Raw genomic sequence first — 18167 nt, forward strand, 5'->3', positions numbered from 1 at the left:
AATTATATCTAAAACTAACTTACTTTACTATTTTTAACTTTTATATTCTTATCTAGATTATAGTTATTATCCTCTAAGTTAACCTTTTTTTTATGCTAAATATAATTAAAATATAATTTAGAGAATGTATTTAAAAAGTATTTTACTTTAGTTATACTACCTTTAGCTGCTTTAACTACTTTCTTTTTAGCAGCAACTTGCTTCTTCTTTGTGTAGGCATTTGTGTAGATCTTTTTCTAAGTTTTTAGCAGCTAGATATAATTAGTGCTATTCTAGTAATATATTTTATAAGTAGTAAAACGTACAGGATCTTAACGCAAAGTAAGCCTAGCATTCTTATTACTATTCTCTGCTACCTGTTAAATAGTTTCTATAATTACCTTATACATATCTAGATATAATTAGAATGCATAACTAAAATTTAGAAATTATATCTAAAATATATACTTTTAATAATTTAGAGTTTAGCTGCTTTCTTCTATTTTTTAGCTTAATTTCTAATAATTAGTAAGGCATGTGCTTTGTAAACATGCTTAGGTAGACTAGAACAACTAGAGATAAAGTGCTAGATATAATTAAAATATATTACTTAAAGTAAAGATTATATCTAAAGTTAATTCTTACTTACTTTATAATTATTAACCTAGCACTAACACTTAGCATATAAAAGATTAAAGCCTTAGATAACTTAAGCAGCTACACTACTTTTTTTACTTTTAATAAAAAGTTGCATCTCTTTGTCTTAAACACTATCCTAGATAATATTAAGTATAAACTTAAATTAGGGAATTATATTCTAAATGTACTTATATATACTGTCTTTTGCACCTAATCTAGAACACAACGCGGCAAATAATAGAGCGTATAATAATTAATGTAAGATTGCTGTAGATATAATTAGGATACAATATCTAGGCTCTTACTTTTTAGTGGGGCGCTACCTAAAAGTGAGTAAGCTAAATAATAAGGGGAATAGGACTTATGTAAGTACTTAGGCTGCTGTAGGGGTTTAAGAATTCTATTTAAATAGAAATAGTGCTTAATTTAGAGAGTTTTTAGAGAGTTTTAAGGCTGCGACCTGACGTAGTGGTGGGTGCTGTTTGGAGGAAGTTTTCCTGTGTCGCGCGAGCTTTTGGATACATTGGCCGAAATTTAGCCGACAAGCGAGATTTTAGCGTGTATGACCGAGCTGCAACCTCGTCTCGCTCGTGGGCTGTTCCCAAGCGCCGCCGAAGTCATAGCCTTAACTAGCCCCACTAATTGTTAGGCACATCATCGATATGAATTGCGGCAACTCTCTCCCAACTTCCCGGCACTTCATAAAAGGGGCGGAGAAGTATGTTTACCCAACTGTACCATGGCCACACCGACGCGAAGGCTGCGGTTGCATGCCTCTGCATTTATTGTCACCATTTTCAACCGAGCTCTTCGTGGGTGAATTTTTCTTTCGCGAAGTAATCGAACATCTTCTGTAGGCTCCAATACCACCTGCAACCTCTCTGGGCCGTACCAACGATGCCTCAGCGGACATTCTTGCTGGTCGGTGCCACATTTTGGATGGCTATGGTGGTATTTGCGCAACTAGCTCCACCCGTTCCATACCTGCGAACACCATCCTCCCGACAGCTCGCTTGGCATCGACTAGAATACTATGCTTTCGTGCATTTTGGGCCAAACACTTTCTCAAACGAGGAATGGGGCCGCAGCCAGAGCACTCCAGACGTCTTCAAGCCCACCGCGCTGGACACAGACCAATGGGCGAAATCGTTCGCAGATGCGGGGATGGCGGGTATGATTCTAACGGCGAAGCACCATGACGGGATGGCATTGTGGGATACTAACACGACGACTTATAAGATTGGTAACGGGAGCTGGGCCCGAGGTCGTGTTGCGAAGGGTCTTAATGCCGACGTGGTGCAGATGGCAGCCGCTTCTGCGAAGAGGTACGGCATCAAGTTTGGAATCTACCTCTCTCCATGGGACATCCATCGTGACCCGGCCATGCCAAAGACAAACTTGTCCGGCACACCGTACGACGAACCGCAAATTTTCGGGGATGCTAGTCCAGGAGATTACAACGAGCTCTACGCTCGACAGCTAACAGAGCTGGTTACGATGCGGTTAAGTGATGGCTCGCCGATCGAGCTGTTTGAGCTGTGGCTCGATGGGGCAAGTGGATCCGATACGGTGCAGACATTTGGCTGGACAAGGTTCCGCGACATCATCCGCCAGCAACAGCCGGATGCTGTCATGTGGGGACATCAAGGCGTAGATGCACGCTGGGTTGGTAACGAGGACGGGGTGACGGTTGCAACGAACTGGCATACTATCAGCAGGACGCAGGACGACGCGCGCTACAGTGGTGACCAGTTGCAGATGGGAGTACGAGATGGAAAGTACTGGACGCCGGCGGAGGCAGATGCCCGCATACGCACTGGTTGGTTTTTCCATGCCAATGAGAAGCCGAAAACGTCCGATGCTTTGATGGACATGTATCTGCGGTCCATTGGCCAGAGTGTGAACTTCTTGCTTGATGTGCCCCCCGATACGACCGGACAGATCAATAAAGACGATGGAGACGTTCTACTGAAGTTCAAGGCTCAGCGCGACGTATTTCTCAACCGCACTTTGCTCTCCCCAGGAGCCATCGCCTATGCTAGCAGTATTCGTGGGGGAAACTCCACGCTATATGGGCCAGCGAACGTGATCGACGACAACGACAGTACATATTGGGCTATGGACGATAAAGAGACTACTGGAACGTTGGAAATTGATTTGGGCAGCGCCTGCAGTGTCGACGCGGTCATTGTGCAGGAGTATATTAATCTGGGGCAACGGGTCGGTGGATATACGATCGATGGGTTTGTTAACGGTGCATTTAAAACGCTTGTTACGGGAACATCGCTCGGATACAAGCGTATCCATAGGCTGAGCACGCGAATTGAGACGAACAGGGTTCGTCTACGCGTTACACAGGCGAATGCCACGCCTTCGATTAAAAGTTTTCAGGTCCTTGGGGAGCGGAAGGGATCAGGGTAATTGGGGGGCTACTGTTTCATACAATCTGAGGGTCCCTATGGAAAATTGTTAGGCTTGAAAAGAAGGCTCGCAATTGTTAGATATAGGGCCCAATTCATTTAGACCGTGGTTTAGAGGCGCCCAGAAGATATCTCGACGGTGGGCGGGGAACATCTCTGGTGTCATCACCTTGGACGGACTGCAGCACCCTGTTGAGCTTCCTATCATGGAATGCGGAGGACGAGCGTCAGCTCTTCTCCGTCAGATCCACACTCTCTATGAAGTAATTATGGGATCTGTTTTAGTTCTTCCTTCACCCTTATCCTGAACAACGAGGGCTTGGGAGGGCGCGTTTTGGAAGGAACCATCTCCGACTGGGCTACCATAAGATAGCAATGGATTCACGTAATTCCATTCGAACTCCCTGCACTTGGGGAATATGCTGAATTATTCAATTCCAAGTTCTTATCAAGGGTATCATCTCCCTCTACCTTGCCTCAGTCACTATTATCTAGATTCCAAACTCCATCAACGGAGCTCAGTTAAAAGCGAGTGCAGCGTTCCCAACCGTACGTAATACGTTTCAACTTGCTGTTTTTTAGGCTGTAACTTCTTAGTTTGTTAGTACGTTTTAATGTAAAGAGAGAATTTAAATCTACTTACAGGGCGTAACTATTACAGCTTATAATCCTCCTACGTTTTAACAGCTTGTAAGATGTTACAGTGTATACAGTCTACTAAGTCCCTTATTTTACTATAAATATAACCCTGCTAGAGCTAGTTTTTTTGCAGTTAAAGAGCCTTAATTATTAAGCTAAAAAGCTTATTTTTATTATAAGTAATAGTTCTTCTACTTTTAAAAAAGGACCTCTTATAATTACAGCTTATAAAAGAGATAGATAAGAAGTTAAAAGTAATTTTATATAGTGTAAAGTAAAAAAGTTGTCTAACTTATTCCTACTAAGTAAGAGGGTTAGTAAATAAAGGGCTATTATTATTAGCTATAGTAATGTCTTTATAGTAGCTGTTATAGTACTGCTGTAACTTTATTATTTTCTACTACTTTTTATATAAGCAGCTGCTAGTAAGGAGGCTTATGTTAATAAAAAAAGTCCTTTTAAAGCTCTTATTATAATAGTTGCTACTAGGTAACTTATGTTATATAGGCTTTTAAGTAACATGGTCCACAAGCGAATGTTCAACACAAGCGAGTGTTCCGCCCCACCACCAAAACGCAGCTAACCTACTACTAACTGTGATGCATTAACAACTATACAATTAATTATTTTTAAAAGAGGCTAGAATTAACCTAGCTATTTAAGCTCTTAATAGAGACACGTTTTTAACTAAGAGGCGCGCTGCAGCACTTTATAATGTTAATTAAATAGCTCTCTGCTAACAACGCGCAGGGATGACTATGCAACGCGACTGTATAGCTAACAACAAAAAGCTTATAAAGCTAGAAAAGGAGGTAATTATTAAGCATATACTTAATCTAGATTCCTAAGGATTTGCGCCTACTCTAGGTGCTGTACAAGAGATAGCTAACAAGCTTCTTACTAAGCACAGCGCTCTACTAGCAGGTATTAACTAGCTATCTAACTTTGTTGCGTGTACACTAGCAGTTAAAACCTACTTTAGCTAACTATATAATTACTAATAAGCAAAATGTAAAGATTTAGTAATTATAAGTAAGTAGTTTAAGCTTATAGAAGCTACATAATTAAAGTACAGCATTATAGATTAGGACATGTATAATTTTAATAAGACAAGCTTTTAGATAAGGGTTATATTAAGCTAAATAGTTGTTATAGGCATAAATAGACATAATTAGCTAAAGGCTATACAGCTAGGTAACTGTAAATAGGTAACAGTTATTATAGGCATTAACGCAGATAAGTAGGTAATACCTTTATATATAATCTTTAAAGGCAAGCATCACCTATCTGCCTAGTATAAAAATAAGGATATACTAAAAGACTAGGCTATTAGTGTTAGTAATAATAGCTAGATAACTAATAAATATAGAATTACATAGCTAAAGCACTTTAATTTACATATAAAAAATTACTTAGTAGGCTTATAGCAGCTACTTATTTTTAATAGCTATAAGAGCTATTACTTTATTAAATTCCTAGAGCTCTGCAAGCAGAGGCGTATTATAGCGCTCTGTATGCCAGCACACGCGTTACATATTCTACAGCTGCTTAACGTTAGCTGCTTTTTGCTGTTAAAGCGCGCGTACAGTACTAAGATTAGCTAGTTAATCTGCTACTAGATTAACTATATTAATAAGCTAACCTTTCTACTAGCCTTTAAAGCAGCATTTAGTTACTTAATTACAATAGATAATATCTGCGCAGGCTTTAAAGCTACAGGACTAGTCCTATTTAACCTAGAGCTAGTGCTTTTAAAGCTTAATATACAGCTACCTAATTAGCTAGCTACTCTACTACTAAATACTGCTTAGAAGGCTTAAACACTTAGTAATTTTTATAAAGTTAAGGCTTAGTTAACTCTACTATATAATTAAATTTAAAGGCATTAGAATTTATCTTCTTTTGCTATACTTAATTTAGCAAAGCAGCTAAGCAAGAGCGCTACTAAGATAGCTTATATTGCTGTTCTATAGCATAATTAAGCAGCTACTCTAGAGAGGGCCTATAAGGCAGCCACAAAGCGTAAGCAGCGTAAAAAAAAGTAAATTTAAAAAGAAAAAACTCTAATAAGTTATTAGAGCTTTAAGTTAAGTACTTAGAAGCTTGCTAGTATAGCAGAAAGTAGTAAAATGCCTTAGAAGAAGTTAACTGCTAAAAGCAGCGCAGCACGCGCACAGCGCTGCAAGCGCTGTAACAAGCCTAGGCATAACTCTTATACATGTAAGGATATTAAATAATCTTATAGTAGTTTATTTTATATAGTATATTTTTACGTTGTTAAATTAATAGTCTTTAAAGTTAAATTTAGTAGTGGGGCGGAACACTTGCTTGTGTTGAACATTCGCTTGTGGACCATGTTAACATTATTATTATTAGCCTTAGCCTTAGCCTTTATATTAACATACTTTTAAAAAACAGCCTTTATTAAAGCTTTAGCTTTTTTATGCTATGTAAAGTGCTTTCTCTAGTAGTTCTTAAACTAAATAAAATAAAGTTAAGAGTTTAAAATTATTACTATATAGTAATAAAATATAAGTAGCTTAATAATAAACTTTTTCTAGTATATAAGCAACTTCTCTATGCTAAATGCTACACTAGATTTAAAGTAGTAATTATTACTCTTACCTTTAAGTTTATTACCTATACATAGAAGCTTAGTATAGAAGTGTTATAGGTTAATAATAAACATCTAAAGAGAGCTATAAGAGCTGTTGCCTTTAAAGTGTTTTATTATAAAGTAAAAAACTTTAAGAAACTTATAAAAGTAATTAACTTTTTTTTATTTATTTTTAGTAATAACCTTAGTAAGAGTAGAGTTACTAAAAATAATAGAGTTTATAAAGTTATTATTAGTGCTTCTGTCTGTACGCAGCAGCAGCGTCGCGGCCTAGATACGAGCGATCACGCACGAGCAGGATCACGTATCTATGTCACATGATGCTCGTGCGCGAACCTCTGTGCGCGAACATCTAGATATCCCCCTTTTCCTCTGTACAGAGGAAAAACAAGAAGTAATTAACACTAGTTACTTAACACCCCTGTGCAATGTTTACACTGTGCAAACCTCTCTGTCTTGTACACATTTGCTAACACTAAGTGCTAGCTAGCAGAGAGTCTATTTAACACTAATTAGTAGTTTAAATACTATAAAAAAAAAGCTTTTTTTATACTTTTTTATTTAAAAGTGTTAAATAGGCTCTGACAGCTAGCTGCTTATAGTATAAGCACTTAAGTAGCAAGAGTAAGAGTGGTGTACAGTGTGCACAGCGTACAAGGTAGGTAAGGTAAGGGCAACATGTTTCTAGTTCTATTACTCTTGTCTTTCCTTTATATAGAGGAAAAAGGGGATATCTAGATATTTACGCATAGAAGTTTGCACACAAGCATTATGTAACATAGATACATAGTCCTGCTTGTGCGTAATTGCTTATATCTAGATTATAACGCTACTGCTATGTACAGACACTAGCAACTTTTCTTTTTATCTAAAAAGTTACCTTTTATACATGTTACTTTCTTTCTATCTGTGTAGGTCTATTTAATTATGTTTTACTTTTACTCTACTTTATTTATTAAAACTTGCCTTAGTAATGCTGTACATTAAAATAAGCTAGTTACACTATATAAATAGCTTTATAAATAGTGTAAAGTATTTTAGGCTATTATTATCTAGCCTTTATACACTTATCTTGTAAGTAATTTAGTAGTGTATAAACTATTTTATATAGGGTTTTGTGCTAGAATAGTGTAGGATCTTTGCGTAGGCAGGTGCATAGGGAGGTGTATATAATAAGGTCTTTTTTTTTCTTTACTTTCTCTTTTTTATCCTTTACTTTCTAAGCCTTACTATACTATTCCTTAGCTTTTTTCTTTTTTTATGCAGTGCTAACAGTAACAGATACTCCTGCCTGCACACACACACACACACACACACATAGAGAGAGAGAGAGAGAGAGAGATGTCTCTCTAGCCTTTCTTCTCTACCTCTAGCGCTGTTAGTGTAGGCGTCTTTAACGTCCTTATGCAGTCTAGCAGCTTAGGGCGCATCTGTGTTACCCTTTTAACTAGTTTTACTACTAATTAGTAGTTTATTTAATGTCTTAGCATAAATATATAAATCTTTTAGCTCTTTTACTTCTTTTTTATATAAAATGCTAATTATAGATAAGCTAAAAAGTAGTATATAGCAGCTTTACTATTTTATAATATTAATATTATCTTACCTGCTAGCACTAATTTATAGCTGTAGGCAGCAAAGGTTATGTGTTATAAGAAATACTTCTATGCAGTTTTAGTTTAAAGTTATAGTTAAGTCCTAGCAACTCTATGTGCTTATTATTATAGTAGCACTACTAGTACCTTTTTTTTTATTAAGTGTTATATGTTAGCTAACTTCTAAGCTAATGCCTACACTTTATATGTATAGTAGAGCTATAGTCTGCATTATAACTACTATATGTAAGAGGTGGTAGCTTTTTCTTTTTCTATATACTAGATAAATAGACTGTCTTTTTTACATATCCTTCTCTTCTAATCTTATAATAAGAAAAATAAGTGTGTATAATAAAAAAAATAAAAAAGATAAGCTTTATATAAAAGTGTTATTAGTCTAGTTAGTCTAAGGCATTTTTACGCATAAGGTCTAGCTAGTCTACAGATGCTTCTATCTAGACAGAGAGGCAGTTAGTTAGAACTAATAATTAAAAAGCCTAGTTTAGTGTTTTCTTTATACATGCATCTACTAAGTTATTTTTACTATTAATTTACCTTATTTTAGTAATTTCCTTTTTCTTGTATAATTTGCAAAGTAACATAATGTTAATTATAAGTTACTTTTTACTAGTAGTGCCTAGCTTAATAAGGTAATTATATAGAGACTTTAAATCTATATAAATTACTACTAGAATTAGTAGTAGTTTAAGCATTTATATAATTTACTATAAAGTTATACTAAGTGTTAAATGGGCTCTGACAGCTAGCTGCTTATGGTATAAGCACTTAAGTAGCAAGAGTAAGAGTGGTGTACGGTGTGCACAGCGTACAAGGTAGGTAAGGTAAGGGCAACATGTTTCTAGTTCTATTGCTCTTGTCTTTCCTCTGTACAGAGGAAAAGGGGGATATCTAGATGTTTGCGCACAGAGGTTCGCGCACAAGCATCATGTGACATAGATACGTGATCCTGCTTGTGCGCGATTGTTTGTATCCAGGCCGCGACGCTGCTGCTGCGTACGGACACTGGCAACTTTTCTTTTTGTCTAAAGAGTTGCCTTCTGTACGCGTTACCTCCCTTCTGTCTGTGTAGGTCTATCTAATTACGTTCTGCCTTTACTCCACCCCATTTGTTAGGACTTGCCTTAGTGATGCTGTACGTTAAGATAGGCTAGTTGCGCCATGTGGATAGCTCTATAAATAGTGTAGAGCGTTTTAGGCTATTGTTGTCTAGCCTTTTACTTCTTGTACAAGGCGGAGGTTGAAAATCTGACCTTTGTGCCTTGTTAGGTTGTATGCTATAACCTTAAAAGTGCTGTTAGTGATTAGGGTGTCCATCTCTGTGCAGTCTAATTCCTTAAATAGTTCTCTAGGTGTAGTGATCACACTGTCTGTACAGAGCTTAATAGACAAGGCCTAATCATCCTTCTCCTTCTAGGTCAGGAATACCTGGTCTGGACTTTGTGCAGGTTTCCTTTGCCTTTCACTTCTCCTAGTATCTATATCTTCCCTTTGCACTAGTGCAGCATCGCTATCCTAAGGGGCTTAGTCTGTGGTGGGCTCTAGTTCTGCCTCTGTAACATTCTTGCAGGGCTGTTCTCTCTTCCTCTTCTTTAAGGGATCCCTTTGTACAGGGATTAGTTTATCTAGGTTATTTGTTGCAGGTAAGTTATCTTTCTTCTTTTCTTTATAGTACAGTTTAACCTGCGTACATTAAAGCTTTAGTAGGCTATTCTTCCTTTTAATAATAATATCTCTCCCTTTAATGCTCTTAATCTTGTATAGGCTAGTCTAGCCTTCCTTCTCTCTCTATGCTATAATCTTTAAGCTAAGGGGGAGGTTAAGAACTTTATATATTATAGGGCTATTATAAGTGTTAATTACATAATTAATGTTTACTTTTACATAGTCTTTTTAAAGTATCTTTATTACCTTTTATACAGCGCTTGCTTGTGTAATAATGTCTAGTAATAGTAGAGAGTCTAGGTTAATTTTTAGGTATGCCCTAAAGACTAGCAGTGTGGGTACTAGACTATGTAGGCTAGCTGTGTTGTTTAGAGCTTTAACTGCTATCTATAGGATAGCCTTATTATCTATATAGTTACCTAGCTTAGTCTTTAGGATGTTAAACGCTTGTTAGAGAGGTATGTGTGCGCGCTTAACCTTTCTAACTGCCTAATGTGCTTCTATAGGCATCTGCTTACATATAGCTTCTATAATCTTTGCATAAGCTTAAAAATTCTCTAAAGTAAAGTTTATACTAGAGTTATGCACAATATAGTCTAGGGGTTCTTAATAGGTGTTAATCTAGCATTTACATAGTGCATCCTAGGTATCTTGTGCAGACATAGATTTTAGAAATGTAGCAGCCTAAAATAATGTGTCTATATTAATAACATATAAGACATCTCTATTATTAATTTATATAACATTAATAATAACTTTATAGTTAAAGTAAGTGTTATTTTTAATTATAAACTTAAATCTTTATAAAGCCTAGTTATATAATTAGTAGAGGTAGCAGAACTTCTTAATCTCTTCTAGCACTGCAGCATTAATGTTATAGCTAGCGCTAGTTAGCATCTTTTAGAGTCTCTTTATGCAGGGGTGTCTAAATTAGCAGTAGAGGCAGTAGAGTTTTAATTTAGTAAAAAAAAATATAGATTTTTCCTTACTAACATTAAAAAAAAGGTGTCTTTATTTTTATATAATAAGTACTATAGTTTTGTCTTTACATATAATAATATTTAGAATGTTGTTAAAGTATGCCCTAAGTTAGTTAGCATTTGCTAGTAATAGCAAAAATAGTGTTAGAGTTTCTAGGATGTAGTATGTAACTAGACTAATTAGGTTCTAGATTTGTACAGTACTAATTAATCTCTTTAGTGTCTAGCTTTTAAAGCTAATATCTATTTAGCTAAGTGTTTAATTAATTTCTATATATAAGTTTTCTTATATGTACACCTTAAGTTAGAACTTACTAATAGTAGAGATCTTTACTGCGCTTATATTTTATAGTTTGCCTTAGTATACTATATAGTATTAGTTATTAAGGATAAACTGCTTAGCATATTTCTTAGGTTTAATGCTATAGATGTCCTCTCCTGTTACACAGTATAGATAAGTAGTAAAGGTAAAGTAGTTAATAGCTTTTTTAGTATTCTTACTCTCTTATTCTATTTTCTTTATATTATGCAAATTATTTTTTTTTTTAAAGTAACTTTTAAAGTCTTAGATGTATAAGGTAATAGCTTTACATAATAAGGTCTTATTATAAAAATTTTTATATAAGGCAACGTACTAGTTCTTTGCTTGTGTATAGTTATTATAAGGGTAGTTTAATAACTAACATTTTTTTTTATAGTAGACAAAGCACTTCTTTATCTATGTATAGTTGTCTCTAGATTATAGCCTAAACTTAAATAAAAATCTTCTACATTATTTTTTTTTATATAAAAGGAAGCTTTCTTCTTATTATATAGACTTTTATTATGTAGAGTTGTATTAGCAGTCTATGTAGTATGCATTAGGCAGTTCTTAGAGGTATTAGTTTACCCTTTAGTTTATAGTAACTTAAAGTAATACTTATAAGTTGCTAAATAAAGCTTTACATAAGGGCTTAATAGTAAACATAGTATGTTCTAGTTTTAGTTATTCTTAATAAGCTTATATAACAGCAGTGTGCAGTAGAACATCTTTTTAAAATTTTATTTTTAGTGCCTTTTATATAAGTGTAAGCTTGTTAATTATTATTTTAAAAGCTTTATATAAACTCTTATTAAAGTTCTTTTATTAGTATTATGTAAAAGTTATTATTATCTAGTCTGTCTAGTACTAGCTATAGTTTACATTAGTGTTAAAGTAACTACTTAAGGTGTTGTACAAATGCTTCTAGTTATGTCTAGGGCCTATGTTGTATATATAGTACATATTTGCCTAACTTTTTAAGATATCTAGAAAGATGTCTATGTACTAAGTTTCTTAGATATTTAGCTATTAACATAGATTAATAAAAATTCTTATTTTATTTATAAAAATGTTATATAGTTAACTTATATAGTTATTATTTTTTTTTATACTTTTTAGAATTATATAATCTTGTCTACTAAGAGTTTTTCTTTAGCAGTTTCCCTTTAGAGTAAAAGTTTATACAGGCTGTAATGTAGTATAGATTGTGCAGGTGGTATTAGTGGTGCATACACTACTGCAGGCGGTGGTGTGTACAATTGAGGGTGTGGAGCAGGCGTTAGGTAGGGTGGCATGTATTGTTTGTACAGTGATTAGTGTAGTGCTAGCTAAGGTGTAGGAGCAGGTAATGCTAGTATATTTAGTGTTAATAGTAGCATTATGTTTAGTCTGCTTCTGTGCAAAGCCTTATATAGTAATAAAGGTTATGTATAAAGCTTTTCTAGTGTAATTACTTTCTTTTATGCTATATTATACAGCTTCTAGGCTTAGGTACTTTTAGTGCCTAGCTGTAGTGTAATTCTCTTGTCCTCTAGCACTTATATAAGCTCCCTTTTAAATGTGCAGCTAAGTGCTAAGAAGTCTTATAGTGTCTATCTTTTAAAATCTTTTATGTACACACTTAGAAAAGTAGCGCCTTTCTAAGTTGTTATGTGTAAATTAGTAATTATATAACTTATGTATAATTAAGTCTATAGGCTTATTAAAGCTTTTAACATATTAATCTTGTTATTCTAGTACTCTAGGCTAGTCTTATTTTATAGTGTTGCCTCTAATATCCTTATATTCTTTGCAAGTTATTTATATAATAGAAATTATTTCTTATTTTTTTTATTATTATGTAGAGTTGTTAGTTGCTAATAAGATTTTATTATAATAGTATAGTTAATTACTTTTCTAGTAGATTATGTAAGTACTGCTGTTGTCTAGCTGCTAGGTTGTGCAGCTTTAATAGCTTTAGTGTGCGCCTTACACTATCTCCTCTTTACTTTATACAGTAGCAGAGCTTGCTGTGCAATGCAAAGAATTAATGTGCTATTATCTAGCTACTAGGTTGTGCAGCTTTAGTGGCTTTAGTGTGTGTCTTACACTATCTTCTCTTTACTTTATATAGTAGCAGGGCTTACTGTATAATGTAAAGAATTAATCTGCTATTCTAAGAGATAAGTAACAAAACAAAGTACTTTATAAAGTGTAGGTACTCTGCTATTACTCTTTCTAAGAAATAAGTAATAAAACAAAGTACCTTATAAAGCGTAAGTACTCTATTATTACTCTTGCTAATTTATAGTTAATTAAATTAACTACTAATTAGTGTTAAATAGGCTTTAACAGCTAGCTGCTTATAGTATAAGCACTTAAGTAGTAAGAGTAAGAGTAGTGTACAGTGTGCATAGTGTATAAAGTAGGTTAGGTAAGGGCAACATGTTTCTAGTTCTATATTGCTCTTGTCTTTCCTCTGTACAGAGGAAAAGGGGGATATCTAGATGTTCGCGCACAGAGGTTCGCGCACAAGCATCATGTGACATAGATACGTGATCCTGCTCGTGCGCGATCGTTCGTATCCAGGCCGCGACGCTGCTGCTGCGTACGGACACTAAGTGTAATTATATTATTAAACTTTCTAACTATTCTATATAGTTTACTAGTAAGAACACTTCTAGTTACTCTTTTACACTTAGTAGAATTTTAGTATATAATATTACCTAGTATTTTAAAGAAGTTGCTTTACTCTATATAGTTTTTATTACTTAATATAATTAAAAATCTTAGCTATAAGCTAAAGTTCTTATTATTAGTAAATAATCTATCTATAAAGATAAATAGCTTTGCATAATTAAGCTGTAATAGTAGAAAGGTAAGACTACGCTTACTATTATCTATCTACTATTAAATTTATGCGTTAAGTGTGTTAATGTTGTTGTGCAAAGAGTCTATAGTTTATATAGTAATAGACAGGTTAAATGCTGCCTCTAGTTAACACATAAATGTAATATATGCCTTTTTTACATGTTACTTAATATATTATTGTGCAGCATCCTTATCTTTTAAGTTAATTATATAAAGGTAGCTTACTTATCTCTTCTAAGTAAAGACTACTATATTATGTGTAAGCTTAATTTTTTTACTATTAAACTTAATAAGCTGCTTCTTTACTAGAATAGTTTTGCTTTTTATGCAGAACTTTACTTTCTGTAGTTTCTTCTCTTCTCTTTACACAAAATCCTTTATTATAATGCTTAAGGTGTTATATAAATGCTTCTAGTTATTTCTAGAGCCTATGTTGTGCATATAGTGCATATTTGCCTAACCTTCTAGAATATCTAAAAAGATGTCTGTGTACTAAGTTTCCTAAATATTTAGCTGTTAACATAAATTAATAAAAATCTTTATTTTATTTATAAAAATATTATATAGTTAACCTATGTAGTTATTATTTTTCTTTTATACTTTTTAAAATTATATAATCTTATTTACTAGAAGTTTTTCTTTAGTAGTTTCCCTTTAAAGTAGAAGTTTATATAGGTTGTAATGTAGTATAGATTATGCAGGTGGTATTAGTGGTGCATACACTACTGCAGGCGGTGGTGTGTACAATTAAGGGTGTGGAGCAGGCGTTAGGTAGGGTAGCATGTATTGTTTGTACAGTAATTAGTATAGTGCTAGCTAAGGTGTAGGAGCAGGTAATGCTAGTATGTTTAGTGTTAATAGCAGCATTATGTTTAGTCTGCTTCTGTGCAGAGCCTTATATAGCAATAAAAGTTATATATAAAGCTTTTTTAGTGTAATTGCCTTCTTTTATGCTATATTATACAGCTTCTAGGCTTAAGTACCTTTAGTGCCTAGCTATAGTGTAATTCCCTTGTCCTCTAGCACTTATATAAGCTCTCTTTTAAACATATAGCTAAGTGCTAAAAAGTCTTATAGTGTCTATTCTTTAAAATTCTCTATGTATGCACTTAGAAAAGTAGCGCCCTTTTAAGTTATTATGCATAGATTAGTAATTACATAACTTGCGTATAATTAAGTTTATAGGCTTATTAGAGCCTCTAACATGTTAATTTTGTTATTCTAGTACTCTAGGCTAGTCTTATTCTGTAGTGTTGCCTTTAATATCTCTATGTCCTTTATAAGTTATTTATATAATAGAAATTATTCCTTATTTTTCTTATTATTACGCGGAGTTGTTAGTTGCTAGTAGGATTTTATTATAATAGTATAGTTAATTACTTTTCTAGTAAATCACGCAGGTACTGCTGTTGTCTAGCTGCTAGGTTGTGCAGCTTTAATAGCTTTAGTGTGCGCCTTACACTATCTTCTTCTTACTTTATATAGTAGCAGAGCTTACTATATAATGCAAAGAATTAATCTACTATTTTAAAAGATAAGTAACTAAACAAAGTACCTTATAAAGTATAGGTGCTTTATTATTACTTTTCTTAAAAAATAGGTAACAAAACAAAGTGCCTTACAAGGCGTAAGGTTAATTACTTGTGTAGTAGATTGCGCAGGTACTGCTGTTGTCTAGCTACTAGGTTGTGCAGCTTTAATAGCTTTTAGTGTACGCCTTACACTATCTCCTCCTTACTTTGTACAGTAGCAGAGCTTGCTGTGTAATGTAAAGGATTAATATGCTATTGTCTAGCTGCTAGGTTGTGCAGCTTTAGTAGCTTTAGTGTGCGTCTTACACTATCTCCTTTTTACTTTATACAGTAGCAGAGCTTGCTGTATAATGTAAAGGATTAATCTGCTATTCTAAGAGATAGGTAACTAAACAAAGTACCTTATAAAGTGTAAGTACTCTGCTGTTACTTTTTTTAAAGAATAAGTAATAAAATAAAGTACCTTATAAGGCGTAAGTACTTTATTATTACTCTTACTAATTTATAGTTAATTAAATTAACTACTAATTAGTGTTAAATAGGCTCTAACAGCTAGCTGCTTATAGTATAAGCACTTAAGTAGTAAGAGTAAGAGTAGTGTACAGTGTGCATAGTGTACAAGGTAGGTAAGGTAAGGGCAACATGTTTCTAGTTCTATTACTCTTGTCTTTCCTCTGTACAGAGGAAAAGGGGGATATCTAGATGTTTGCGCACAGAGGTTCGCGCACGAGCATCATGTGACATAGATACGTGGTCCTGCTCGTGCGCGATCGCTTGTATCTAGATTGTGACGCTGCTGCTGCGTACAGACAAAAAGTTTATATAAAAAAAAATTTTTTTTCTTACTACTTTAACTATAAATTAGTAAGAGTAAAAATAGAGTTTAATTTATATATAAGTAGCTATAAATCTTTATTTAGTTACCTAAGTAAGAGTAAAAAACCTGTCTATATAATACTGTTTAGAGGTATTATATAAATAGTAGTGCTTATTTAATGCTAGAAGGTTTATTTTATTTTTTTGCACAAGGCTGTTTAAAGGCAGCATATAATAAGAAGTAAGACAGCGCACAACAACACATAATTAACTACTATAGAGCAATAAGTAACACTAGCTTTATCTATAACTAGCTAACATAACATATTAACATATAACTAATATATACTTTTTATAGGCATCTTAGCAAAGACCTTAGTAAAGTAGATAAATATTAAAAATTAAGTAAATAAAATTAAACTATTAAATAACACACTTAAAAAAAAGCTTAATTTATACATAGCTAACTTAATTATAAAACTCTACATGTTAAGTGTAATAAACATATGTACACTTAAGAACTTTTAAAATAACTTTATAAAGTAAAAGCTTATACACTTTAAAAATCTTAGCTAACTATTTCTATAAAAACTAATTACTACTCTATAGAATAAGAGCATTAGCTTTAAAAAGAACATAATAAAAGCTACTACACTATATAAATTTATAAAAAAAGAACACATGTTTACTATTTTACTAAAGTATTATATAAAACTATTACTACTATTACTAGTTTTAACATAATAAAAGATGTCTTTATATAAATTACCTATAGACCTAATACTTTCTTTATAATTAGTATAACTACCTTGTAATAGCTTACTATATAAAAGCATAACTAGGCAGCTACATATTCTTATAGCTACAGCTCTGCATAAGATTCTCTAAAGCTTATACCTACTGTATATAATTTAATTACTATACAATCTATACTAACTTCTACTTATATAAGATATTACAGCAGAGAACTTTATATCTAAAAAGGTTATATAATTTTAGAAGGCATAAAAAAAAATAACTATATAAAGTAACTATATAATATTCTAGCTAATAAAGCTATAGTATTTATTAAGCTCTACTAACACCTTACTATCTTTAAAGCATTATATGTAAGCATCTTTCCTAATATTCTTAAAAGGTGTGTACACATGTTCTACTTTTATAATATTAGTCTAGGATAATTATAGAAGTTACTATATAAGTAGCTTAGTAATTACTTTAATACTAATGTAAACTATAACTAGTATTAGATAAATTAAACAATAATAAGCTTTATATAAAGTAAGTAAAAAAACTTTATAAAAACTTTACATAAAGCTTTTAAAGCTATAATTAATAAACTTACTTTTATATAAAAAGCTCTTAGTTTATAATTTTAAAGTAAGATACTACTTTACACTACTATTATATAAGTATACTAAAGGTAACTTAAACTTAAATAAGTAATGTTCTTTATTAAGCCTATATATAAGGCACTATACAGTAACCTCTGTTTAGCACTTTAGGTTATAATTAATTAATAAAATAATGCATTTATAAATAAATTCTAAAATATGTACTACACTAATAAGTAATATAGCTTACTATATACACATAGCTATTAATAATATAAAAGAAGCTTAAGGGGATATAAAAAATTATTTAGACTATAGTCCTTTATATAATTAAAGTAATGCTTTATTTATTATAAAAAAATATTAGTTAATAAATTATTTTTATATAAATTAATTTTATATAAAACACTAATATATTTTTTTATATAAAGAATTTTATAACAAGACACTAATATATAAAAAAGTAAATATATATATTTAAAAGTTTAAAGGTAAACTAAAGTAGAAAAAAGAAAAGTTACATAATAATAATAACTTAAATAAAAAGAAAGGTAAGAAGATTATTAACTACTTTACTAATACTATATTTCTTTACTACACAACTGCAGAGGACATCTACAGCCTAGAACTTAAAAAATACGCAGAATAGTTTATCTTTAAAAATTAATACTGTACAGTATACTAAAGTAAACTATAGAATACTAGCGTAGTAAGAATCTTTACTATAAGGAAGTTATAACTTAAAGTATACTTATAAAAATTCTTTTATACAAAAGTAGACT

General features: G+C 32.6%; 1 protein-coding gene across 1 annotated transcript; it reads left to right on the plus strand.

Annotated features, from left to right (window-relative positions):
- Positions 1 to 1563: 1563 nt before the first annotated feature.
- Positions 1564 to 3039, plus strand: BDR25DRAFT_229168 (alpha-L-fucosidase 1; the record flags this gene model as incomplete). Its single annotated transcript, XM_033685302.1, has 1 exon — positions 1564 to 3039. The coding sequence occupies one exon, from the start codon at positions 1564 to 1566 to the stop codon at positions 3037 to 3039; it is 1476 nt and encodes a 491-aa protein (XP_033546071.1).
- Between the last annotated feature and the right edge of the window lie 15128 nt (positions 3040 to 18167).

The sequence above is a fragment of the Lindgomyces ingoldianus genome (genome assembly GCF_010093535.1).
Source record: "Lindgomyces ingoldianus strain ATCC 200398 unplaced genomic scaffold BDR25scaffold_21, whole genome shotgun sequence".
Taxonomy (NCBI): Eukaryota; Fungi; Ascomycota; class Dothideomycetes; order Pleosporales; family Lindgomycetaceae; genus Lindgomyces; species Lindgomyces ingoldianus.